This window comes from Solenopsis invicta, chromosome 14, assembly GCF_016802725.1.
Source record: "Solenopsis invicta isolate M01_SB chromosome 14, UNIL_Sinv_3.0, whole genome shotgun sequence".
Classification (NCBI taxonomy): Eukaryota; Metazoa; Arthropoda; class Insecta; order Hymenoptera; family Formicidae; genus Solenopsis; species Solenopsis invicta.
In genome coordinates this window covers 16,095,979-16,123,415 of record NC_052677.1, presented here as the reverse complement: position 1 = coordinate 16,123,415, position 27,437 = coordinate 16,095,979, and the positions used below count along the sequence as shown (strand labels likewise).

Genomic DNA, 27,437 nt, shown 5'->3' with positions numbered 1-27,437 from the left:
ACGCTCGTTGCGGAAATTGAGCGCAATCGATGGGATCGATAGTCCGTCTCTCTTCTCATTTCCAACTGGATTCGGATCTGCTTCGTAAAAGCCCGAGAGCAACGACATTCTATTTTCCAGTTTGAAGAATCGATATTATTTCAAAGAGGAACAATGGTTGTTTCTCGTCCGATTCATTGCATTTTGATTTTACATTGCATTTTACAATCGTGATTATAAAAATAAAGAGCTATCTGTATAAAAATAGATGCATTTATATTAGTTTATCATTTCTTTTATTTTAATGTAAGTTGCGATAGAATAAAAATCGTTGTTTTTAATTTTTTGCGTTCGTAATAAATAATATGATTAAATAAATTATTTAGTACAAATTTAAACTTTAGTACTTTTATCAATGATTGTTGTTTTCCTTTCTCAGCAGCTCTATTTTCTGCATATAATCACCACTGTACATTGAATGTTGAGCTAAAAACAATTGAAATGTGCATAATAATTCGCATTAAATCATTATCTTTCCGATATAAATAGGAATACATTTTTTTAAGTAATACATGATCTTCTTGACTTTACGTGCTGCTTTTATGTTTCTAAAAATTTGCTTTTCCACGACTCGACTATTCGTTTAACGAGCGCTTAACAATACTATTATGCCTATGTACATAATCGATGCAGCAAAAGCGGAACTTCGTTCGACGGCAGATATTTATAATATGATGACATTTCGATGTGACGGTTTTGATTGTCGATTTCGATTGTTTCGGGACAATTCCAAGGGGATTGTTCATTTCCATTTCGGCCAAACATCCGCATATCGGAATCACCTCGCCTTTCGATGGAAAAACGATAGAATGCACGAGCAAACAGAGGCCGCGAGGCGATATCTTTGTCATTTCCACTGGAACAACAATACAACAGACGCAATTCACCCGGTCGAGCGACGTGCACGTGTACATTAATTCCCGTCGCCGGAAAATATTTCATCGGCAACGTCTAATAATTCTACTTACGAGTCGGGGAGATATTTACGACTTAAGCGCGCCGTGATTATAAACGCCAACGGCAAGGGGGATGAGCGAGATTTATTGCGACTGCTCGCTCGGCGCGATCTGTCTTCTCCGGCGAGTTAGATATCTCTCTGTCCTTCTCTCTCTTTCTCTCTTTCAATTCGCGCTGTTTTCGCCAGTCTGTATTGCCCAGTAAAAAGATCGAGACAATCACCGCCGACCTGTGCGGTTGCTCCGAGAACATGAGAGAGGAGACCCGCCTATTAAGTTTCGTGTCCGAAATCCTCCTAGCTAGCCTTGATTCGTCGATGGACCCAGGGCCAGGACCCGAAGCGCCGAGTGGACCCACGGGAAATCTTGCCCGTCGTCTCGATGGCTGAACTCGTCCTCCGAAACCCCGGAGCATGATGCGGGCGCTTCTCGTGCGCACGTCAAGATAACAAGGACGAAGTGGAGATTGCTTCATTAGCAGTGCCGCGTAATACCGCGTTGTCTCTCTGGTCTCCCCCTCTGGTCTCTCTCTCGCTCTTGCTCTCTCTCTTCTTTCCTCTTTTTCTAGTTTCATGGTTATCGGAGTGTGCGGAGCACGCTTATTTAGGTGGCCCTCATAAATTATTCCTCTGCACGCTATCAACTTTTTGAAATGTCAAATAACAGGAGAAAAAATTATGTAATAAGAAAATATTATCTGTCTCTCTTACTTTGACTTAATAAATTTATGATCAGTTACATCATTACGATGGTTTTATATGGATTTAGAAGATTACAAAAGAAAGATAAGTATATTTGATTTGCATATATGTTTTTTTATTGCTTTTTAACAAGTCAATCCGACTAAGACTAAGAATAGAATAAAGTTTTACGTAACGTACTATATAAAGTAGTACATATATCAATTGACTCATTAAGTCAATGACGAATGTAAAAAAACCCAGGAATATTTACGAGCAAGCTGTTACTTTTTTTTCGAAGAAAAAAGTGGTGTTATTTTAATTGAAATTTATGTTACATATAAAAAGAGTCATTCAAATTTTATAAAAAATATTTGAGGGAAGAAATAACATGTATTTATTAATATTATTACTTTCAGGAAAAGTAATAGAAAGCAATCATCTGATTTTTTCAATTTTTTATGTAAGTTCTCTTATATATAAGTATATATAAAGAAAAAGGATATGATGATTTATTATCGACTGAAGTATAGATATTTAGCATAAAAAGAAATGAAGGTTAAAGCATCTTATCTACAAGGGATAGATCTCTGTCCGCCCTTGGCATTGGAGATAAAACGGTGATAAACGATGACCATCCCTTATACAATCTGCATCAGCAGATTAATCTACATAATATCGATTTAAATCTTGCGATTTGCATAACATTGATTTAAAACCCATGAAAAACGTAGATTGCATGATCAAATAAAATAGCAAATTAGCTAGTTATTTTTAGAAAAATTTATATATATGTATATATATATATATATATATATATATATATATATATATATACATATACACACGAAAAATTTATACATATATTTATACGAATTTATATTTATGTTCCATTAGTTTTACACGAACTAATTAAACGTAATCGTTATAAAAAGACTCACAAATTTAATCTGCTGATGTATAAATTTACAGATAGAACGGTTTTTTGTTAAAGTACTTAAAAATTCAGCTGGATGCAGATCTGAAAATAACTTTGTTGGATCAAAATAATTTCGACATAATCAGCTTAAGCGTTTTATTATATCTCTAAAAATTTAGCTGGATATAGATTTGAAAATGTTAAATTATCAACATAATTATATATACATAATTATTTTGATGGTCCAATAAAATTATTTTTAAATCTATATCAAGCTAAATTAGCAAAACCGTTTTTTTCACGTATATATTTTATCATCACTGACGTTTGATTATTTTTAAATTTAGTTTTGAGAAACTGAGAGCCTTTCATCCGAATCATCACGGCAATAAAAAGCTCTCTAATTACGCTTGCCCGATGATTGAGCACGATTGCTGAGCAGTTTAATTGTTCATATTTTCGCTATCGACAGTTCTGATTCACGCGGCCGGGGTTTACTTTTCTCAAGCGCGACATTTCAGGGACAAATTGGCGCTCACGCTTGCTCGCTAAATCGCGTGCGAAGATAAAGAGTACTGGGTTCTGTCAGCCGCGCGATAATTAATCAGCGGCTGCAGCGGCATCGCGTAATTGTTTATGCAACGCGGCTCATTGTTAGCCGGCAACAATGCTGCTCGGCGGCCGACAATAACGCACGGCGAGCTACGGCTGCTGCACGGAGGTACTTTATCGTTCATATTTCTGTACCCTTGTTTCGCCACAGTCGTTTCTTTGTTCGCGGATCGGCGCCTTCCATCGCGGAAGCGGTGCAATTGCAATCGTGTTTGATCAACCATGCTCAGAATTTCTATCTCATCCAACTGATCTCTGACGAAGAGATTTCGCAAAATAAAATAAATGTAAATCGGAGCTTCCGCCACTGTCGTCGTGACACACAAAGGTAGTTTTTAATTATATACCTTCAACTTTTGAATGCGCTTTCGAATTTTTTTACATTGGAAATTACGCTGCTCTCTCTCTCTCTCTCTCTCTCTCTCTGTATCGGAAAAGGGTGGAATTAATATATAATATTATAAGGCGAATTAAACGAAAAATATTAGGGAATTGAAATTTTATACTTTTTTCTTTGTTATATCAATGAAAAATTGTACGTAATTTTGTACATATGATATATTATTTTTATAATTAATTAGAAAAATTCCAAGTACTCAAAATCTGAAAATTCTTGTAACTTTAATTATAATAATTACAAACCTGTGCTTATTTTTATTATTTATTTTATTTTATTTGTGCTTTTATTTTTTATATACACGTATATATAAATAATAAAATCATGATTTAATTTCATATCAGAATCGTTTTTGCGATCTCTCTCCACTCGTTTCTCGCCGAGAGAGAAACGGCATTACGTAAACAGGATCCTTTTTTCCTGGCTGCATTCCATTTTCCTGGGAGTCCTCTTCTCCCGGACGATTCTCGTATCCTGTCCGATGAGCCGACGGAAGCTTCCATAAATCACGGGAACGCGGGTAGGAGCAACTTTGCGGGACGAAATTGCCCGCGTGTCTCGTCACCGGCTCTGAAATCGTCCGCGACACGTCGCATTTGCACGGAAAGTAAGACCACTAAAGTTGAATAGCGCGCTCCGTGTTTGTTTTGCTCTCTTTTCCCTTCAGTTACGTCCCCTCCGACTCTCGAAGCCAGTCATCGAAAAGAGGCACTAGAGATTTCGTAGATTAACGATAATCGATCTCTCGTTGTTTCAAAAATAATCAATTAGGAAGCACCAGACAATTTTATTTTTCTATTGGTTTTCCATTAATATAGAAATATTGTTAAATGAGCAGTTTATTTTTCTGTCTCCGATACTTTATAATATCTCGTGGATGTTTCCATTTTTTCTCAATTAATATTTGTTAAAAACGGTAATATATTTCTCTTGCTATAAATTATTTTATATGCTAAGATTTAATTACCAAAAATAATACGATAGATATTGAAATAAAATATGTATATTAATTTATATTTTTGAATAAATACTTTCAATTTTAATAAATATGTCGTTTGAAATTTAAAAATGCACATAAAAGTTGACGAGTGATTTAATGAATTAATTGTCTCGATTATTTACTTCAAATGTATAGTAACACTAGAGAACTAATAGCATTACGTACTTTTCAAAAACTGGCTTGACCGAATAATTTAACAGAAATGTCGCATAACATTTTCTGTGTTTAATATCGAGATAATTATACACCTTCAAAAAATTGATTAAGTGCTGAGGACGCGCGTTTAATAGTCACCTTTCCTAATCTCTTTTCATTATCTTATTCGCTTCGTTTCTTTCCTCCCCTTTTCCTTTCTTCTGATATTCCTCGGTCGCCGTCTTTAATTAAAACGCATTTACGATCGATAGTCTCGATTCGGATGTTAAATTCTCGATAATTGGATGCTCATCTCCTCTCCGCTCCCAATCCCCTCTTGATATTAATTAATTTTTCGCGTACGCTCGTATGAAAGACGGAGGAGTCGGAAACGGATTGAACTTTCCAACGTTGTGCAATCGATATCTTTGGTACCGCCTGCTTTTATCTTTAATTGGAAGGTTTTAGTGGTGATCGCGTTGAATTATTTTCTATCGTTTCTTCGGGGTAAAGCTGCGACTCTGTAATTAACGGTGCATCTTAACGCCCGGACGAAATATCGATGGGATTGGGATCAAACCACTTTCTTGTTAATTCTGTATTGGAGCGAAATTCTTGCTTTCCTAAAAGGACATAGAAAATTAATTAAACCATTGTCAATCCTGATTAATACTTCCAGGGATAGCCGCTGTTTTTTTAGAGGAGTCGTTCGATCGCGCGTATAGTTACATGCATCGATAAAAGAGAAGTTTCGTCTAATTAAGTCTGATAGATAAACCTTGGTGTACCTGGTACATAATGCATCAGCGAATCCGTTCATTAAAGACAAATGGAGCGTATCGCGGATGACGTCTAGCCTATTGCGCAAATTGCATCATTGAAGTATGCAAACAGGTAGTACGCATATCATTCTCGTTGCCGCCGTAAACGGGACTGTGACATTAAAAGCGGTCTAGCCCCACCGTAAAATGAAAATAATTAAAAATTTGTCCCGCGATGCATAATGCTCGTTCTTTAATGTCGCGGTGTTTCCTTTAACTTGCGAGCGGCGCGCGCCCAACATTGTTTTAAAATTAAAATAGCAAATACATAGTGAACACATTTGTACTTTTAAATTACGCCATTATACGCCGTTTTACGCTCGTGTCAGCATCCAACCTTTGAGTATGCGGAAAAAAGTACTCATATGTTTCTTTTGACGGTTTTTATTTAAAATTTTTATCACTCGCCTAGGCAATTAACTGAATATGATTAATTTATAACAAAGAATTGCGTCGTGTGATAATGTAATATGCGTTACGATATAATTTTATAACATCTCGTGGATTAATTTGGGAACGTGGAAGATTAAATGTGAAAAATATATAAATCTTGGTCTATTAATTTGTCAAATTATGCACTGCGCTGTTGTATTTAACTTTTTAGAATGTAATGAAAACGCACAGTACTCTGAGGTGAATTGAAATAAATATTATTGGAATTTATACGCAGCATAAAGAATTGAGAAATGTAACGAGCGGACTAACAACTTAAAGTACTTCGACCGATTAGTTCTTCCAGTTCCTCGATTTACGTCATTTTAGTTTAATCAGTCCAAAGTTAGAACGGAATTAATATTCGACCATTTCAGTTTGAAAGTGAAGGTCCGTAGAGCCGATAAGACGATACTCCCAGCTCAGTCGCCGAGCGAGAAGAGAGTCGTTTTCGAGCTCACGTTCATTACGCTAGGACGGTTAAATTATTCAGGAGTAAACTAATATAAGTAAGCAGCTCTGCACGCGAGATTATGTTGACGCTATAAAAATAGGACATTTGTACGCATTGAAAAGTACAGCCGCTCACTTACCTGTGCAAATGCTCGCGAGCGGCAATTAACTTCTGTCATTTTTCTAGCAGTATCGTGTACGTTGCATATGCAAGTGATTAATCATTATAATCATAATTTTTTTTTATCCCGGGAAGTGCATAATACGGATTTAAATCTCTAAATTTTAAACTTGTGTATTTTGCAAAACGTACGATTATGGGAATGGAATAAAACTATGATTGTTAATACCTCGTGTACCTCTGGCAACATTGAAAAGCGCAATATCGAATACACGCTTAATAAAACATAGTTTACGAGTTTAACTTTTACGGAGCCCCATTTGCAGAATACATTAAAGGTATTGCAGAAGTAATTATATCTCGCGAGACACATCTGGTTGGATTAAATATAATGGTATCAGAGATTGTCTCACCGCGCTGATGTATTTATTTAATCCCAGGATGCACTTTTAGATCAAAATGACTCTGCATCGCGATAGAAGTATAATCTCCTTTAGTTTGAAATTATGATACTGTAACATTTTAATGAAACTGTTTGATTGAAAATTTTTCACATTACGTTTCGTTAATTTTTTACGATTCAAACAATTCGTTCATATAATTCTTTTTTATATAATTAAGAAGATTATATAAAATCTTCTCAATATAATCTCTTCTCAATTATGTAACACATAATAAATACAGAGTGATTTATTTAACGCTGAATTTTATAATTATTTATTACACAGATAAGTGTTTAATATTTTTAATATTTATATCCGAATCTCTTTCTCTCTTCATTTTTATTTATTTTAATTATTCATTTAATTATTTGCAACTATGTTTACCAATGCATTTTAGAAAGTTACCGCGCTATTTCATTTAAATTGATAATTTTAAAGATTATTTCTATTCCGATTGGAATAGCGAGTGCGACGGAGGTCGGTAAACCTCGGTAAATTTCTGTCGATCGATCTGCGTCAAATGAGTCGTGTAGGGTCTAGCCCGCGGTTTGTCCTGAATCCCTGAACACCCGGGTCTTCCTCTGTCAACCAGATTTGGATTCGAGTTGGCCAGTGCGGGCTTGATGAACCCATACTTCTAACCGCGGAACCACGCATTCTCAAGTTCCGATGGAGGAAAAGCGGAATGAAATGATGAAGTCGACATGCTCGCTTAATTGTTGTTCCTCGATCTTTTGGCTTCCCTATGTAATTAACTTTATATTCAACTTCAGTTTGTATAACAATTTCTCTGTTTGCTTCTTGCAAGCCAGAAAAAGATGAAAATTTGTAATTGAACGAAGATTAACATCGACCAATAGTAATGAGATTATCAGTTAATCCGTGCACCAGTTGATGCGTGATTAATAATTAAAAAGATAATTCCTACATAGAATTCTTAGAGAATTAAATTAATTATTAAAATAAATATGTTTTTACGTTTACTATTAAAATGAATGTATTTTATATTAATTATTTAATCTTTTTTTTCAATTTAAGTAATTCGTATATTTTATTTAATGTATAGACAAATTATTTTGTTTATTAAATGCACCTATCAAATGTGAAAAATGTACGAAATATGTGAGATGGAATCGTATAAATAAAAAATTGGTCATTTCTGAACTCTACTGAATAAGAATTAAAATTTCTTTTTGCGATTGGGAGTTGAAACTCTTAAAATAGATTTGTCGATACATTCGACTGGTTGGCAAAATTATTACTTCGAAGATTACAGAATCCATCGTAAAGAAAATTCAATAATCGGTGAAACGGCTTTGCGCTCGTACCTCGCATTTCTGTAGTCGCGTTTTACTTTCCGCGATTTACAATCCGCGGACGAATAAAGGCATTCTAAAGATGGCACGTTGTACATTTGTTGTAACTTCGGAACATTATAACTCGCTTGTCGATAGCTTCGGGTACTTCACGACGACATAAATTAAATACGGCGACCGAACGTCTGTGCGAATTATGGGGTGAACGCGATCGTTCGCATATTTCTAAGCGAATCGTTATCCTCTCGTGCACAGTAATATCGCGACAATAACAGTGACAATAACAGCGGTGAACCGTTTTTATTTATTGGGATATAAAAGTTTGTCGCGCGAAACGTGAAGGAAGCGAGATGATTCTCGAACTATAGTCGTCCGATGTTACTTAGTATCTACTAAAGATAGTTGTGTAACTGCACTTGACAGAAGAGAGAAACTCTCATGTAACTTCAATTCCTCCGGAAGTTTTTTTACGCGATTATACGTTTCTCGCTTTCGCGTGCGTAACTTTTATTCATCCGACATATCAAATCGGTAATTGCATTATCGAGACAATAACGTTAAAAGTAATTGTTTTGAAGTGAAAGAGAGAGAGAGAGAGAGAGAGAAAAAGCGCTCTGTGTTTTATAACATCTGCTTCGTACTAATAATAACAGAAAAGATTAAAGCCGTAATTTAATCGCGCTCTAATTTCGTGTTTCTGCTCAATTCGATTTACTTGAAGCAAATTTGGACAATTAATCGTTTTTTTTAAAGCAGAAGGAAGTAAATCGCGTAAAAACATTTTTTCCCAACAGTGCAATATTTTTACAAGATTTTTACGAGATTAAAAGATTCCATGACAAATGGCAAGTTTTGAGAAAATCCGAATTTTTATAGAATATGAGATATTAATATATTTAATCGTATTAGATATTTCTTGCTTGCTTGAAAAGTACATTTCGTAATCTATCGTACCTTTTTGCCTTGTTGATATTTGACAGATGAAAGTTGAGGGAGAAAATCGTATACATTTGAGTGTAACTTGCCGTCATTTTCAATACTTCGATACTATCGGCTGACATTGTTTTACGGCTCGTTGTTCCGTATGCCGCGGGAAAATTGTTCACTCTCGCTCGATTTGCCGCGAATATGGGCAGTAAAGTATCCGATATATATGATTTCCCAGAAAGAACAAAACTGTTCGACGTAAGCCGAGGAAACCGAATACGAACGTCAGGTACACATGCAGCAAGAGAAAGGATTCGGATAGTACGTTTGCTCAGAATTGTAACCGCGACATCAAGTTTGAGGAATTTTTACTTTCTAAGAAAACTGCACAAAGTTGCGATCGTGTGATCTTTTCGCGGCGAAAGTTTAATTGAATCGTCCTTTATTGAATTTAATCTTCAGCGCTGAATGTTTTAATAATAAACTTTCAAAATCTACTTTCGAAAGAGACAATATTTTATTATTTTTTTACAATCTCGAAATTCAATTCAAGTTCACCGAAATCACGAAATTTTAGAAAACTTGAAGAGACGAAGCTCAGTCTTTCTTTTAGATTTCTATCGCAATGTTTCTTTCTTCTCGCCCAGGTTATATAATATTATTTCATTTCAACCTAGATCCAAAATTTCCAGTAGAACGCAAGAAATAAACTTAGTTGCTAACGAAAGGTCAAGATTTGAAAATTTATTTGCTCCAATTTCGAATTGTCTTTATTAAGGGAAATGTTCAGTCATCAAATATTTGGGTATACATTACAAAATGCATTAATTGAAACATGGAATATAACGGAAAAACACATGTCGTTCGTGTACTTTCTCAAGCGGCGAAGTTTCTGACAGCGACGCCAAACTTGTCCGTTCTATATCGAAGTGTATTTATATTTAAAATCCACTTTGATTCCTTGGTTTCTCTTTCGTTTGGCGAGAATCGATTTTCGATTTCGTATTCTGGTGACACGTGCCCCGAGCGCCGCTCGTCATCCCAGAGGCTTCTACAAGAAAGCTTCTCCAAGGAAATTGTCTGTCTCGTGACCGGAACTTGCTCCGTTTTCACCCTTCCACGTCGCGATGCGTAGCTTTGTTGTCTCGTTGTTTGCTGAAGGCGAATCCGCGTCCTTCAATTTTTCCAATGTAATAAGGCTCCCATTGGGGATTTTCCGATCACCGCAATGTGCGGCAAAATGATATTTCGGACGTACATTCAGGCGAGACTTCGACGTGTTTCTAGTAATATTTCGGTATTATCGACATTTTTCTTTCGATATCCACTATCCTTGGCGGACTTAGAACAGAGTTATTTTAGTTAAACGTAATTTACGAGAATAACATGCTGCTCACTGTTGACAAATTATTTTTATTTTGTTAACAATACATTTTTATTATCAATTTTGCTTTTATTTTTTTTATACAATATTTTACTTTAATCGCAATTTGTTTAATTTCGAGAAATAAATTGAAAGTAGAATAATTGATTTGTTCTTACAAATAATTATGAAATATTAATATAATTAGCGCTCAATTAGTATTGAATTATTTTTCTAAATTATTAAATAAATGATATAACACGTTAAATAATATATGATAAAATTATGTAAATAATTTAACGTAGCGTAAAATAATATTGCAATTATGTATACGCACAATAGAAACTTTAGTAATGCGTATATTACTTCATACAACGTTCTATATAAGTAATTCCGTGATTTTCTTATACGAGCAATATTGGTACTGAAAAAGTATTACAGAACTGCAAAGTGCAATAGAAAGTGGAAGTAGTACTTTCAGTGAACATCTTTAAAAGTATCAGTGATTGATCAATGTTGGTTCTCTGGAACGAGTATATTGAATGAATAAACATATGGATAGAGTAAAATGTAGAGAAATAGCAGGCTCACTTGCGACTATCGGCCGACAGGGGCGGAAATTCGCGTGTCGAGCTGCAATTCCGTTTTTCCTGCTGCGGCTGTAATTCCGCCCCGCCTTTAGCTGGAGAAATTAAACATCACGGGGAAAAAAGAACCCAATCCAGTGCATTCACGCGCGATGTAAAATCTCTTGGCAATCGTCGGTCTGCAAGGTGCCCTGTCGCACGAATTTTCTACTACAAATCTCTCGGCGAAACGTAAAATTTGCTCTCAATCCAAACTTTAGCTGCACGCAAAGTATTTTCTTAATTCACTGTATAAAATACATTAATATTTAAATCTCAATTTAAATTTCTATTAAAGTTAGGAATTTAATCAAATCAGAAATAAAGATTGTACATTAAAAATCTTGTTTTATATTATATATCTTCAAAATTTTTTCACGATTTATGGTCATTTTTTACATGATTTCGTTGAACTCGTACGAGCGCTGGCCGCGTCTTTAGGCAGCAAGTTATTCAGCTTACAAAAATAATAATAATAATAAAAGATAACCCAGGCGAGGAAAAAAAACGCATGAGCAAAATGCATGATGGAGATCGCGTGGGGCGTTTTTCCGGTCATTAGTCGCCGTTCCTCGTGGTTCTTGGTTCCCCGCGGCAAAGGAAAAAAAAGAAAAAAGAAAAAACCGGAGAATCCGCGCCACAAGAAAGACGGATCGTTAGGAAGATGTTGTCGTCATTGTCGTCTGGCAGGATTGTAAAAGAATCGTAAGCGGAAGGTGCTCGGGAGGCATCTCCGACATCAACGCGGTTTGCACCCCCTACTGCTTTGCTTACTTGTACACCGTGCATTACGATCACGCTCGCGTCTCGGCGATTTAACGTAAAGTAAGAAGCATAAGGGACCAGAGAAAAAAGAGGAAGGAGGTATAAGACAGAATAAAACGAGAAAGGAAAAAAGAAAAATACTATTCATGAGGAACGTACATCGCGTGTGTCAAGCAAATACTACAGAAAAAAAGTAACTTAGAGTGTGTTGTACTTATATATAACGCTATGAAAAATGATAATTTATCTGTAAAACTGAGAACTAATTTATTCAGGAAAATAATTTATAGAAAAAATGATTTAAGCACGGTGGTAATTCATGGTTTTTATCAAAATAAGAGTAAAAATGTGCTGTACTTTTGTTTTGTGAAATTAACTTATAAATATATAAAATATATTTTTTACACGTAGTTTAATATAAATAGAATTATGAAAATAATTAATTATTACTTAGTTTTAAAAAAAAAGAAAAACAAATTTTTAGCTAGCTTCACTATATTCCTCGTTAATTTTAGTTGTATTATGTAATATAATAATTTCACATTTAAATTTAATTCTAAACTAAAGCAAAAAGTTAGCTATTAATATTAATAGCATTAACATTAATCTTATATATTATAGAAATAAAGTATATAAACAATGTATAATTGATCTTACTAAAAATAATAACTAATAAGAAATATGTGGCACGTGCAATACCTATTCAGACTCGATGACTCAACGCATCGTGCCTGGAAACGCGACGAAGATTGCATACATACAACATCATTCTCGACAATAGATTCTCTGGGGAAGAAAGCGGGACGTCATTCGCGCGTCGAGGGCCGCGCCCGCTGCGCGGTGCCATCCTCCAATTCCGTCGATTCTCGTCGACGCGAGCGACGTCGAGAGTACAACAGCGTGAAACAGCTGAGCATTACCGAAAGTAGCGCGGAATCTCGCGCATCAGAAGCTCGAATTCCTGAACCGCAATTTCCTTCCCTTCTTCTGTCTCTTTGCCGCGCTTCATCCCCGCGCACTCTCGCTCGCTTCTCATCCCCCTTCCGGAAAGACGAGGCGCCGTCTCATCTCCGTCGCGCCGTTAAACGTTCTCTCCTGCCAGAACGAACGCTTATCCGATCTTCTCCTCCGCCTCGCGCTTTGTGTTCCATCGATCCGGAATGAGAATCGGCTTATTTGCCAACGAACGAGGGGGGCATGGCAGACGTCATTCCGTTTTTCGGCGCACGGTTCGTCGCTATTTTGGATTTCCCTATTTATTGCGCGGCGTCACGCTTCGATTTTCCCGTTTACCGCGCGTTACGCTACGAGTTTTCCCATTTGCTGCGGCGTTACGCTTTGCTCACTCCGCCAAGCGCAATCGGCGCCCATTGCCTTATTCCGTACCGGCGTTTCTGATCCTTTCGTTGATACTGCCTTCGTACAAAAATTGTTATTCCTCTGTTTCCTTTTTTAACACCAAGTATAGAACGATCGTTATCTCAGGACTCAAATGTAATCCGAGTTTGCGCAAGCGGATTACTCGAACAAAAAAACAATTTTATTTGTTCCAACTTTCTTTTTTATAGAATTTTTATTCTACACATGCGTACGTGCGCACGCGTGACAGTATACTTTTATTATTTATTTTTGATTTTGTAATTTTTGAAATTTTTTCTGACAAAACTAAAAATACGATCGCGCGGAATTTTTTTTTATTACATTTATTGTTCTCTGGAAACGCGAAACGGGCAATATAAATACCAGCAAATTTTTAGTGTTTTTATTTTTTTTTGTGGCCCACATTTTCTCTTGAATTTTGTGATATTCTTACTCTCAGTATTACACTAGTTTTATTTCTTTTTCAGTCATATAATTCTATAACATAAATATTTTTCCGTAACACGGAAATTTTTTTTAACATTTAGAAATTATTTTTTCTCGCTATACTGGTTGAGCTCTTTATTTTAAATATCTTATGTGTAAATATCAATTAAGAGCTTCACCGTTTAATTGTGATAGAGATAAATATCCCCAGAGTTATTCCAGAGTCGAAAAAATTGGCGAGAGTCGTTTCCAATTTCACATCTGATCCCTTTACTTCTTTTATCACGCTACGCTTTATGGCACGGATTGCGGGATTGATAATGAAGGTAATAGTTCAACGTGGCGATAATAATGAGGTAATCTACGTCGCTGTCGGATCCATAGGTATTTCTTAACCATGTCATCTTTCTCGCTCGGAATTCCGGCTCATCGCAATCTAATTTAAACACGCAACGAAAGTAGCGGCCATTAGTAGCTCAATCTACTGCGCTATGGCTGCCGTATCGATACCGCTGTTCCAGTTTGATACCGGAAAAGCCCAGTGTTATGTTCCGATTATGCAAAGTAGCGCAACGAAATGTCGTATTCGACAATGTAACACAGGTTGACGCCGACATCGTTTCAATCGCATAAATGATATATCGCTTCACTTGTATCATCGCTGTCTGAATATTGTAGAGGTAATAATAAAATGTAAAATTAATGTAAATAGCACAGCATATATGAAAGAGCAGTTTTTGTTTTTAATTATGAAAGCTTCGTGACATCTTTTTACGAATGCAGATTTACTAGCCGGCATCATCGTAGCATTCGTAGCCTTCCAGCGCGCTTTAAATGCGACAGAAAAGCAGCCTTTTTTTAACGACCCCGTTACATTTGCGTGTGCGTAACAGCGGTCCTGTAATGCGAAGGCGCCATTTCCGCACTCGCAGCGGCATTTCCCAGGCCGGAGAATTTAATTTTTTACGCGTAACGATGCGCTATAATGTCATTCCTTTAGCAAGTCTCGGTAAAAATGCATTAACCCATTACTGGCTTGGTCCCGCGCATGTGTCGCGCCAATGTACGAGTACCAACGGTGTGAAAATTTCATCGCTCGTGGTATTGTGCCGCAGTCGTCGATACCGAGAAGGTGGGCCGCCGTGCACTATGACGGCGCCGCTACTATAACCATTATTGGCCAATTAATTGCGCAATGTCAATAATGCAACGCCTACGTTTAATTATAAACAGGGAAAGCGCCCGTGATCGATTTAATTATGTTACATCGCCGTCCGCCGGAAATGGCGATACCAATCGAGACTAATGCGTCGGAAATTGGTTTCAATCAACGCAAAGAGAAATTGGAGAATGGATATTCGGTCCATCTGTTTGGACAGGGATATTCTCGATTCGTTGAAACCGCGGCACGCGTTTTACGATCGGCGGTCGTCGATAACCGCTTAGCGACGTCGCGCGGTTTCGATCTTAATTAATATTTCCGCCAATAGAAGTTTCGATTAGCTACGTGATACTCTTGTAAAAAAAAAAAAGAAGATTCTCGATTAATAAATCGCGCAGGAGTTGGGAGTTTAAAGTTGAGTTAAAACACTTGCTGTCTAAAAGGAACTTGGAAATCGATTGAAAACTTTCGCTCAAATTTTTTATTCGCACTTATTGCGCGCACATTGCACTCTCGCATCACTCACTCATCGCCGTTTGAGAGTGATCGTTCGAAAGACAGCCAATTGCCTCGCTAGATCTCCTATCGTGATCCGCGCTCCTAATATCATTTCTTTAACGTCAGCACTTTCGCGCGTTGCGTTTCCGGGTCGTCGCGCCGTCGGATAATTCCGGATGATCGTTTCCCCCTTAGCCATGAAAAGCGCCATGGGATGCGGAACGGATAAGCGACCGATGTCGTAGACGTTACTCTAACGACAATGATATTGCGTCTATTTGATGCGTTTTGCACTGAGCTAAAATTTAACATGCTCGTTGTAGTAATTTCCCCGTTATTATCCTCACGCTGGCAAATCCAAATAGAGCCGTGTGAAAATCTTCCATTTAAAGCAGCAGCACACTTAATTCTATCTGTTATCTCGTTAGAAACCGAAGCCATAATTTCGTTTGAAAATTTCACAGTTGTTTGGATGCGGTTTTTTTTTAATAATATTTCATCGATTTGAACCCATATAATATTTAAGCTTTTCTTGGACGGAATTTGAAGCTTTTCTTTTTGCGGTCGCGCGTCTATCGGAAACACTCCGGTTCTGCGGTTGCTTTATGTGGTGATTGTGCAACGCGCGTGGTGATTCGCGCCGATAAACGAACAGCCAGCAGACGGTATAAAACCGAGGGTGCGGCGAAAGCGGTGAGGGTGAAATGTTTCGAGGGTATTGTTTCTCACACCGTGGTAAACGATATTTGTTTTTCGAGCGGCTGGTCGCCACTTTGTCGACCAGCATCGGGCGTATACATTATTTTATAGTTAATCCTCCAGTAGTTCATCGAAACCACGCACACATATTTATTTCTAAAAGTGTTCCTGCTTGTTTGCCAGAGTGAGATCTCGTAACTTCATATTTTTGTCTGTCATAAACTATACGTATACGTGAAAGATCGCAAAATTAAACAAGAATCCTGTTTCTTTATTGGATTTCACGGAAACTATGCATATTTTTTTTGTTTTTTTTTTCAAACACGAGATATACAGCATTATCTATTTTATTCGTTTCATGCCCCATTTTGTGTTTCCCTTTTATCTTTTCTATTTTACTCGCTTATTTCTCTCGGCGAATGATTTTTCGATGTTTCTTTTGCCGTTAGATGTCAAGCTGTCAATATTGGACTCATCACAGAGTCGAATTTGCGTTCGCGATTTATACAGGATTGGCAATCAATCAGTATTGCAGAAAAACGACATCAATGGCTGCGATATGTCCAGATTTCGTTTTATTTTTAAACAAAGAGTCTTTCTTGTTTCATACGTGATGTATTCGTTTTTCATTATATCTGTATATTATTATTGGCTGAACATCAACATATTTAAAAATATTATTTAAATTTTAAATATTATATTTAAATAAACGTTATAGAAAAAAATGTGTCTACTTTAACATTGTAAAACATTGAAAAGTAGCTTCGAGAAATACCAGGCAGCAGTTTTGCTTGCTTATAGAATCTCTAAATATTTAAAATTGTCGCTACCTCGTTTATTTTAGCATCAAGATAGAAAAACAGCAACGTTGACTTACGGCAATCTCTATTCAATTTACCGTCTGTAAATATAAAAGTGACAGATGAATGGTGGAAACATGATTTTTTTTTATTCGCTTTTTTAACATCATTTAGTAAATTGGATCGTCAAATGTCACTCCTTCTATTTTTGTTCGTTTTAATATTATCACACCTATGTTTAAGTATATCATTGAGTACATGAGATATGATTATATTCGCGCCACTCCGCATTTGCAATAACGTTAACGCACACACGACGGCGTTGACGGTGATGGGGTTGAATAGCGGATCGTGGCAACGGTATTGGTGATACGTGGTCGGCATTACGTAACGAGAGTTGGTTCACGATCGAGGATTTTGCGGCGAACGGACAGCCCGGCGAACGAACCGCCGCACACGCACCGCGAATGCACCTGCGATACAATTTGCGCGATATTCTCCTCCATGGTCTGCGTCAGTGATTCCCACCTATTCGTACTCTTCGCTTGCGTGCGTGTACGCGTGAATTTGGCGCGTGTGTCACGTCGCAGCGAGCTGTTGCAGTAGGATAACTTTCGATCCTGACGTTAAAGCGGAAAGACGAGAGCAGGTTTTTTTTTATTACATATGAAAATCTGACACTCGTAAATAAATCGAGGTGCACGAAATGATTCGAAAGTTCTGTAAAAATTTGTCACTTGTAAGTGTTTACATATCTTAGACTGGCAGCTATTTTTATTTCTTGCGATCCTTGTTTTTATATTATATTTTAGTATCATTCTGTTATTTACGAATAATGTTTGGCTCGTCATCATCGTTAATTTGAAGCAAAGGATTTTGTGCTATATAAAAGGTAATTATAAAACGCGAGAGAGAAACATAGAAGATCTTTCTTTGAGCTCTCACAGCTTCTCAGAGCTCCCGATATTTTAATCAGGATTAAACGCGACAGTTAAAGCAACACAAACTCAAACTTGAACTCTACGAAGTCTACAAAAATAATTGACGTTTCATTGTATCCCTTTGTGAGGAAGTAATCTCTACGTGTAATCAGATTTGTTTTTGCGTTACGTTTGAAAATAAACGCCGGCTGATCCAATTTTTCTAGTGTATTAATTTTAATACGCACGTGCATATTATCTTCGAGTCGAGCGATTTAATCTTCGAAAACGGGGGCGGTCGCGCCCTTCCCTCGGTTAGCAATCGCAGAGTTTCTAAATACCGTACTTCCGACATTCCGCGGAGAATGAATGTAGCGTCCGAAAACACGCGAGAAACTTGGAAATTGACTTTTTCAACTCGTACCTATCTTCTCCACTCCCTTTTCTCTGATGTTAAATCTTAACTTGGCGGTGCGCGATGACAACTTACAAGACTATGCACCCGCTGGGAACATCCGCGTATGTCGCGTATAGGTATAGCTATAGCGATAACCCGCAGGTCACCGTGAGACATTCTTCAGCGGTTTGATTTAGTGGCCCTCTCAAACTACCCCGCCAGCCCTCTGCCCGCTTATCTAGCGCTGCTCAGAACGCTTTAGTATCCCGGCCACCGCGTTCTACACCCCTCCCCCCCCGCTACCCCTGTTGCAATACACTCCTGCAGTTTACCACCACCGAAACGAATCGGAAGTGTTGCGGAAGTACACGCGCGCGCTGGCACGATCTAAAGGCGCGTACAAACCGTGCAAACCGCGCGATTCGCGAGCGAAAGAATAAGTTTGCGCTGCTGCGCGGATGTGTTCTCCGTTACACAAAACACACACGTTGCGCGGAACACGGTTCGATCGTCGATTCTCTAACATGGACGTATTTTGGAATTACCTTTATCTCCTCTCTCTCTCTCTCTCTCTTTCTCTCTCTTTCTCTCTCCCTTCGAACATTGACCAAATGCCATTATTTGGCTAACCTTTGGTCAAACGATCGCAAAGAGAATTCGATAACAGTTGATGAAGAATTCGGCAGCAGTGTTCGGTTTAATTTAAAGGTGACCATTTAGAGACACGCATGGTTCTAGTAGCAACGCGCGAGCGAGTGGTTAATTCAAAAAGAGATATTTTTATTTTAAAGAAATTGATTTAAAAGATATTGCTATTATTCTTATATTCTTATAGAATAATTTTACAGTAAATTGTATTGGTGCAGTATTGTTTAATAACATTTTAATAATATAAACTCAACTTTCCTAATTCTCCAAATCACGAGAACTGGGCATATAGAAATGATCAAACCGAGATAAAAATTAACTGAAAGAGTGTGTAAGAAAAGGTGTCCGTTTATAAATTAACCAATTTAGGTGATCGCTTTTACGATTCAGCTAGTGCAACACATCGACATAGTGTGCACGCGCCTTTAACGCGAGCTTGTTGCAGACACGGGATGATGAATCGCTCGCTCTATCTCTTCTTTAGATCTTATGACTCCGCGCCGTGACGTACTGAATCCCGCGGGAGCTCGAGCTCGATAAATAAAGTGGATTTAAGTACGCCATCAAAGGGCGCGTTCAGCTTCCTGAAAGAAATCATCTTGATGCTACAATTAAGTTCGCTGCAGTTATCGTCCACCGTCAGATTTTCCTCGCCCATACACGTTCGCGAGATCCTTATAGAAGTTAGTCACGCTGAAAACGGTGTGGGTCAGCTTTCAAAAACGGGAATATATGTATGAACGTCTACGGAAAAGGTGAAAGGATTCTGCTATAGGGTATCCCGCTTCTGCCGTATTAATCTTTAATGACAGACACGTCCCTTTGACGTGCTCGACGTCAATTTCTTCCTGATTAAGGTGGCAAAAAGAAAAAGAAAAAAATTACGACGAAGCAGCTTTAATTTCGTTAACATCCGAAATTAATTAAATTCGTACAAATATAATTTTCACATATAATTTACGATCGATTCTACTTGATTAAAACTCGATTATCAGCATCGACGTTTCTCGATAACCGTCACGTTCTCCACCCCCTGGCCCTCCCAAGTAACCTAACTTTTAAATTAGAATTCCGCCCAGGCGAAGTACATGTCAAATTAAATGAAAAACGTTTTGTTTTACGGTACAATTGACGTCTTTCCGCGCTTGGTTATACCGCAATTTTCTCGCAGATTGCACCGTACGTTCTGTACAGGACGCTTTGTCCTGACATTTCCGTTCAGGCTTATAACAGGTCCCGCTCACTTGCTCGCTCGCTCGCTCGCCTGCCCGGGTCGGCTGGCATATCTATTTCACCGTTTGCTCCTAAGGGCGCTACGAGTCCCAGAGTATTAATAAATTGCGCTGCATTGTGTGCTCCGCTCTATGTCTGTTCCCACCTCCGCTTCCTGCACCACCATCGCCACCCGTTCTCATCCGTTTTCTCGTCTTTTTACCCCGTCCGTGCGCAGCTGCCGCGACGAGTATCTCCCATCGGGATTACCGGCGACGCGTCGGAAAACGCGAGCGAGAACGCGACGGCACTATCGCTTCCGGAAAGCTACCGGATGGATTTAAAGGATTTTAGGAAGATCGCCAAGGTCGACGCGGGTCGAGGATCTGGCCAGTGCCAGAAGACGCTCCGAGAAAATATTGGTCACTCGCCGGCGAAACTCCAACGCGTTGTCTCTCAGCAGCTACTGATTGCTACGCAAATCGGTCACGATAGGTACTGAGAACTGCGTCTCAGAGAATCTTGATTTTCGACCGAGATTGTCACGCGTTTTCTCGTTAAATTCTCCATTTCTTCTTCTTCTTTATCACGCTGATTTCGCGTGATTTTTAACTCAAGTCGCCTGCAGCCATTCGGGCTGAGTTGCTTCGAATTGGGCGGATTCGTTCACAATGGAACGCTACAAAGGCGGCGACGATCTGAAGATTCACGCGGTAGTTTCTACGCTAATCGCACCGGATGCGAATCAGTCCTATTCGCCAGCATCTTCCTCGCTTTATTGCACCGCCTTCTAGCTGGAAGCTGGAAGTAAGGCGTTAATGGAGCGGATGACATAGAGCCAGAGAAGCAGGTCGGAGGGGGACCATCACTCACGCGACCGGTAACAAACGCACGGGAAAACTCTCTTCTGTAGAGTCTCCGAGTCTCCACGATGGTAGAGCGAAAGATCGCGTCAAAGTTGGGCTCTTCGTCATTTTTAGTAGCGACGACGTGACCTCGCGTTTACATCATCGTCTTCATGAAGAAAGTCGATCCTCAAGTAACATCTATAGGAGGAAGTGTTCGGGCAGTCAAAATTTTGAGAACTTGTGTGAGAATATGAGATATTTTAGAACTACTAATAAAAGATACCGAATGCCTGTCACAATTGTAGATTCTGTGATGAGTTTTTGTAGAGGAAGCAGAAAATTACTTTTAAATATTGTTTCGTGCAACTTTCTTTACACCTAAATTTAATACAATTGTGGTAGAAATGTATGCAGTTTTTCTAGACGTTAGTTGTAACAATATTGAATCAATTTTCCTAGTAAAAATATGCGTGTAGACTTAAATTACTGTTAATTTACGTTACTCAATTGTAGATCCAATTACTTGTATTTTATAATACAAGTTAGGATTTATGAAAACAGCATTGCAAGCGTGTAAGCTAAAGCGGAAATATATTATATTATATGATTGCATCGTCAAATTTAAAGTTAAATATTATTGACCGCGCCTTGTTTCCATAATCGCGAAATAATCGAGAATATTATCAAAATTCCGCATGGTCGAGCGAGAATTTCGGCGGACGCCGTTCAGCCGCACTTCGGAAGGAGGAAGCCCTCGAGCGAGTCCTTGACCCGCCCTTGTGAAATTTGCGTCACGGAGCCAACGAGCGTGCCGCGCGTAAGTTGGACGTAAAATTGCCGGCGGAATACGGAAATATGCGAACGGACCTTCCGGCGTCGTCGCCAGCAGAGTTATAACGCCCGCTAGTGAAGCTGGTGAGGCATGCTCCATCACGTCCGCGGAATATCTTCGAGAGATAGCGATATATATAGATATATATAGTCTCGAAATATCCTTCATCGCCTCGCTCCTTTTTTGCTACACAGTGTAGCTCGAAGCTGGCACTCCACGCGAGTGAAATTTTTTGATCACGTTGAAGTTGATTCTTGGCACACAAAAATTGTTCAGAATTCACAAGTTATAAATGATTGAGAACATGATTTACAGTTCGAACCAAATTAATGGATAAACGAGATCTTAATTGTCTTTATCCGTAGGATAAAAAATAAATTTAATATTGATTAAGTAATAATTGAAAATTGATGCGAGATGTGGAGGAGATATAAGAAAACACTTTGCGGAGAAGATATGAGAAAATATAAAAAGGGAAACGGAAAAAATGTTAAAGCCTCTGAAGTATCGCCTTATTATGAGGTAAGAGCAAGTTCACAGTTTTTCAAATAAACTCACATGATATACATCGCCATTCCTGAAGAGATAAAAATGGCTAAAGTGAAAGAACTAGGGCAAGTAATCCTCTTTCACACGAAAGATAACTCGAGATTGAGAGGAGCAAGTGATGCACTTTGCCACTCTTGGACTACTTAGATCCTCGAGAAGTCCGAAGAACGACGGAGTAGCTGTCTCGAGCTCACCACGAAATTTTCGGGCAAAGCTCGATGGTAAAATAAAGCGTGCGAGTTCCTCTTTTTTTGCGAATTGCGCCCGAGTTCCTCGCGAATTGCTGTTCAATTTTCGGGCCGCGGCTCCGGAAGGAAGGCGCCGCGGAAGAATTTCAAGTAGGCGACACGTGTAAAGCATCGGAGCAAAAACAGCTTTGGGAAGTGATTCTACTTCGCGGCGCGATGCAGTTTTGGTTGATTCTCGTTCCGGCTAAGTTCCGGAAAACTCCGCCGGCGAAAGTTACGCCGTTTCGAGAGCCTGAGTTCTTACGACTTCCTCTTGCAGTGTCGAATCATATCGGAATAATGCGAAAGCTGTACTTGTGAATCATAGACACATACCGCTGTTCGCTGTTTGCGCGAAACATCACGTCATACAGTTTATTTTGTATGAAAAAGAATATAGTGTAATAGTATAAAGTCAGGAAGACAATATCATATGTCAGCTTTGATCTTTTAATCTAATTCAAATTTATTTAAATGTAATTTAAGTCCAATATAAATTCAGTTCTTCCCTTTAAAACCAGTTGCCATTTTGGTACTTATACAACGAAATTTTAAAACGCACGTATGTAAATAGAAATTAAGGTACCTAAAATGTTTTCTAGATAAGAAAGTACATTTTTAAGATTTTTCAGAATATTGTGTGTTTGTATGCATGTGTACCTGTATGTGCGTGTGTATGTGTGTGAACGAATAAAAATAGTGATATCTGATGTTATCAGTTTTTATATATTTTATTGTTATTTTTATCAATTTTGAATTAATGCTTGATGATATAATTAAGATTCGGGATCTCTGAATAGCAGACCAGCTTATTAATTACCATTGGAATAGCTTATTGATCATTTTCAATATATGTTTCGATACACATTATTGAATCGTGTCGGCGCGCGGTGCTTAGAATTATTGACAATCAGTTTCATGGACCAAACAAAACGTCGCGTAATTTACCCATACGTACAGGTATAATTACAACCGTCTAGTATTCAATAAACTGCCAATTATCTCTAATGGATCGCGTTAAACTTCTAAAATATGAACCAATGTAAGCGCCGATCATACATGTACTTGTTTGTAAATGTTAATTTTCCATTCGGCAATCTCGCTAAATCTCAAAATAGAAGCTTTCGTTATTAAAGTTATCAGCAAGCAGTTTAAAAAGTCTATATGTAACAGATAATAATTGTACTATAATATATGTTATTATTTTTAAACTGTAAAGTATAATTTTTCAATAATATATAAGATACAGACAAAATAATATAAGCATCTAGGAAACAGACTACTTATTTTATTAATAAGACATTGATTGGCCATTATTTGTCTTTAATACAAATTTTATTCTTATTTGGAATAAATACAATGCTTAAATATCACTAGTGTAATACTATTCTTCTAAAAGAATACCTTTTAAGAGACGTTGGAGGATTCTTAAGAGATGTCGGAGGAGAAAATCTATTTTTCACGCTACTTCAAAACTGCTCAATGATTCGATGATATTTAAGCCAGACAGTTACATTGGTCAGGAAAAACAATAAAGTTTTGAAAAATAAAGAATAATTTTGGAAAATAATGTGAGAAGTAAATTTCTTCCTCCCACATCACTTGCCTAATCATCTGAGAAAAGTTCTGCTGAAAGAATAATACAACATTGGTGATAATATTTAAACATTATTTCAAACAAGAGTAAAATCTTATCTTAAATATAAATAATCGATTAATCATTTCTTAATAAAAAAAAAGTAATATATTTTCTTATATTTGCATTATTTTGTCTATTCTCTGTATATTTCACAAAACTTATGTCAATTTAATTCTACATTATTATTTTATGTTAGTTGATGAAAAATTCAAAAGGAATTAGACATCTCTTATGCCTGTTTACGATGATTAATATTGTCTCTATCGTGGACGAGAGTGTCGGGAAAACATTTATCGTTTGCAGAAAACATCGCGATGAATGTAGATGAGACTTAGCAAGTGCGGCCATATAATTCAGGAACGACACTTTGGAAGTTACTGCCAAACTTGTGAGTCAAAACGATATCGAGTTGCGAGACCATCAAAAGGCTATCGAGAAGTCGCAAGAGGGAAACTTGCGAGTACTCTCGTGCCACTTCATGTTTACGTCTGCGCGAGGACACGCGATGCCAGCCCACTCGAATCAGAACAATAAGAATGCTTTATTTCTCTATTTCAGATCGGCGCTCTGAAGAATTATTACCTCTTCTCTCACAAGCGACTGCACAAGAGATCCCTCACCGCGAGCGAACCACATCACAAAGCGCTCAGGGATGAACCGCGGGTAAGTCAACGCATCTTTGTATTCTGCTAATTAAGAGACATTAATTACGAGATGCACACAGGAACGAAATTTGCTCATACTCAAAGAGCAAGACGTAATGTTTAGAGTCGTGGTAGATTTACTCCACTGTGTGACTGTGAAACGAAGGAAAAATTTAATCAGCTTTACTTATCTTATTAAGGACTTTGTCCTTATTAAAAAAGGAATTATGATTAACATAAAATTTGCGCGTGAGGAACGAAATAACGGAGCGTGCAGTCGTAAGAGACAGAAACGGATGTAATTAGGATAAGATAATTATAATCGCGAATTGGTGCGCATACATTTTGCATATGTAGGAGCATAGGTTTTATAAATTTATTGGACAGACGACGCGTTAACGAGCCGATATCCACCATTGTAACAATCATTCCGGGCAGAAAATTCATCGCTATGAGCGCCGTTAAATCACTTGATAAAACTTGAACTCTACACGATCGGTCAGCGCAAAAGCGGCGTGCGTTTCGACAAACAGCTTAATTGGCCGATTCCGCTCAAGGCACGTTAACGATCGCGAGAAATGCACGTTCTGACGAGCGAGCTGAATAGTGAGTCGATACAAAAAAAAGCCTAGGATAGAATTGTGAATTAGAACAAGAGAACGACAACACAATAATTTTCTGAAAATCAAATCTACAATCGCTTTTTTTTAATAAAATTTTATAATAAAATTTTTTAGTCAAATTAGTTAAACGCATTTCCGCAATTTCTTTATTGATTTTAATTTTACGATATTATTGTAATCGTGCCATTTGACACTTTATCGGGGAAAAAAATGTCAACTTTCTAAAAAAATTGAGAGAAAAGGAAAGACCTTTAGAAAGTGTGTAAAATGTCGATAGAACCAAAATTCTAGAAAGAATATTTTGTGCTGAGATGTTTTAAAAACAAGCTATGCAATATGCGTAGCGTAAATAGTCCTATAATAACAAAGTTGTCTTTTTTTTTCTCAATACGTAGTCTTTGTGCTTTCAAAAAATCATTTTCCCGTTTTACGCGCAGTTTTTATATTCGCTAAATATTCTGTCACTGTGACAGAACATTTAACAGTAACGGTACGCTTCACAAAGGATCGCAAAAATGTGTCTTCCTTTTTTGATTGACCAGAAACGCGTTTTTGTTCGGTTCTACTCTAAATTTTAGCGTTGTGGTAAACGCTGAGCTTTAGCTAGCTATGAAAAAAGTTGCAGGCAAGGACGGAAATTTGTTTTACAAGTTTGTGAAGCGGAAGACCCACTTTTTTTTATGGCAATAAAATATTTTTAATCTCCAGTCCAATAATTATATTACATTTTCCCAGATGTCGTCTCTGATAAAAAGGAACGCTCGCTTGTATTATTTTTCCAGCGTAGGTAATAAATCATAAATCCGTCGTAGCCGTAAATAGTTTATGAAATTCCGTCCTTGTACTCGTAGATTTTTTCCGAATTTTTCACTATAATATCACTTTAGTACTCGCGCGGGAAATACCTGGTGGTCGCTTTAAGTGCACTCTCGGTGAAGCCTCGTCGTCCCTTCTCTCACGAGGACGTGGCAAAATATCTCACTGTTTCGAGAGACAATATTGTCGTCGCCGCGTTTTCCGCCATTGTCCTCGTCTCGATAAGCTTCTTCTCGCGGGTGAAAATTACGGAGTGCAAGGGTAGGCGAGGCGGTCGGAAAAATATCGTGTCGAAGCGAGGAAAGAAGAAAGAAACGAGAGGAATGCAGTTCTTCGTACGCATCGCGGGGAACCGCGCGATATAGCATTAATTATGAGAGCCGGTGCTTGCGGGGAGCACGTTATCGCGAGGAAAATGTCATTTGCACGGGGCGAACATGCGGGGGTAACTTCCGCGCGAGATACATTTTTTTCCGAACGCTGCGCGCTCAGAGATCGCCAGGATTTATGGAGGGCAAAGCTACGGATACGTGACCGGGAAATCTCTCTCGTTCTCCCAACGACCGTGACTGGCTGCTTATTAATTGTGCAGCACGCTTAGTTAACCGCTTAATTGTTCGTTAAAAAATAGACGAGGGATGTTTTATTTTATATTTGCTCACGTTACAAAAGTATCACGCTGCTCATATCGAGGCGAACGAAACTTATTGCGAATGAGAGACAATGAGATTGTTGATATCTCCTTTCTTTTATTAATCTTTCTTCTCACGTATTATCCGAAAAAGCTTCATGAAATTGTTTCCTCGAAATTGTTTCCTTATTGAAAAATAAACGCATAAAAAATGTTTTGTGTTTATAATTTTGGTTCAAATTTTATAACTTTTTTTAAACTGGCGATCGCGAAAGTTCTTTTTTTTTCTTTCATGTGAGTCACAGTAGTTTTCTATGTAATATTTGAAATTTTTGCTTCTCCACAACTGTTTATAATTCATAAGAGAATGCGGCAACATCTGTTACTATTCTACTGCGCGACTGCCATAACCGTTTGATTTTAAGGGACTTTTAGCATGTTCAATAATCGATCTGGAGCAGCACATGTACCAAATTTCTTA

General features: G+C 37.9%; 1 protein-coding gene across 4 annotated transcripts in view; it reads left to right on the top strand.

The window, feature by feature from the left end:
* The window catches only part of LOC105207617 (furin-like protease 2), a 363,347-nt gene that overhangs the window by 315,188 nt on the left and 20,722 nt on the right, over positions 1-27,437 (top strand). For all 4 annotated transcript variants that reach the window (XM_011177176.3, XM_011177175.3, XM_011177174.3 and 1 more), the window contains one exon: positions 24,801-24,905. In XM_011177176.3, coding sequence (XP_011175478.2) covers positions 24,801-24,905 — 105 coding nt within the window. The remainder of the gene's footprint in view (positions 1-24,800; positions 24,906-27,437) is intronic.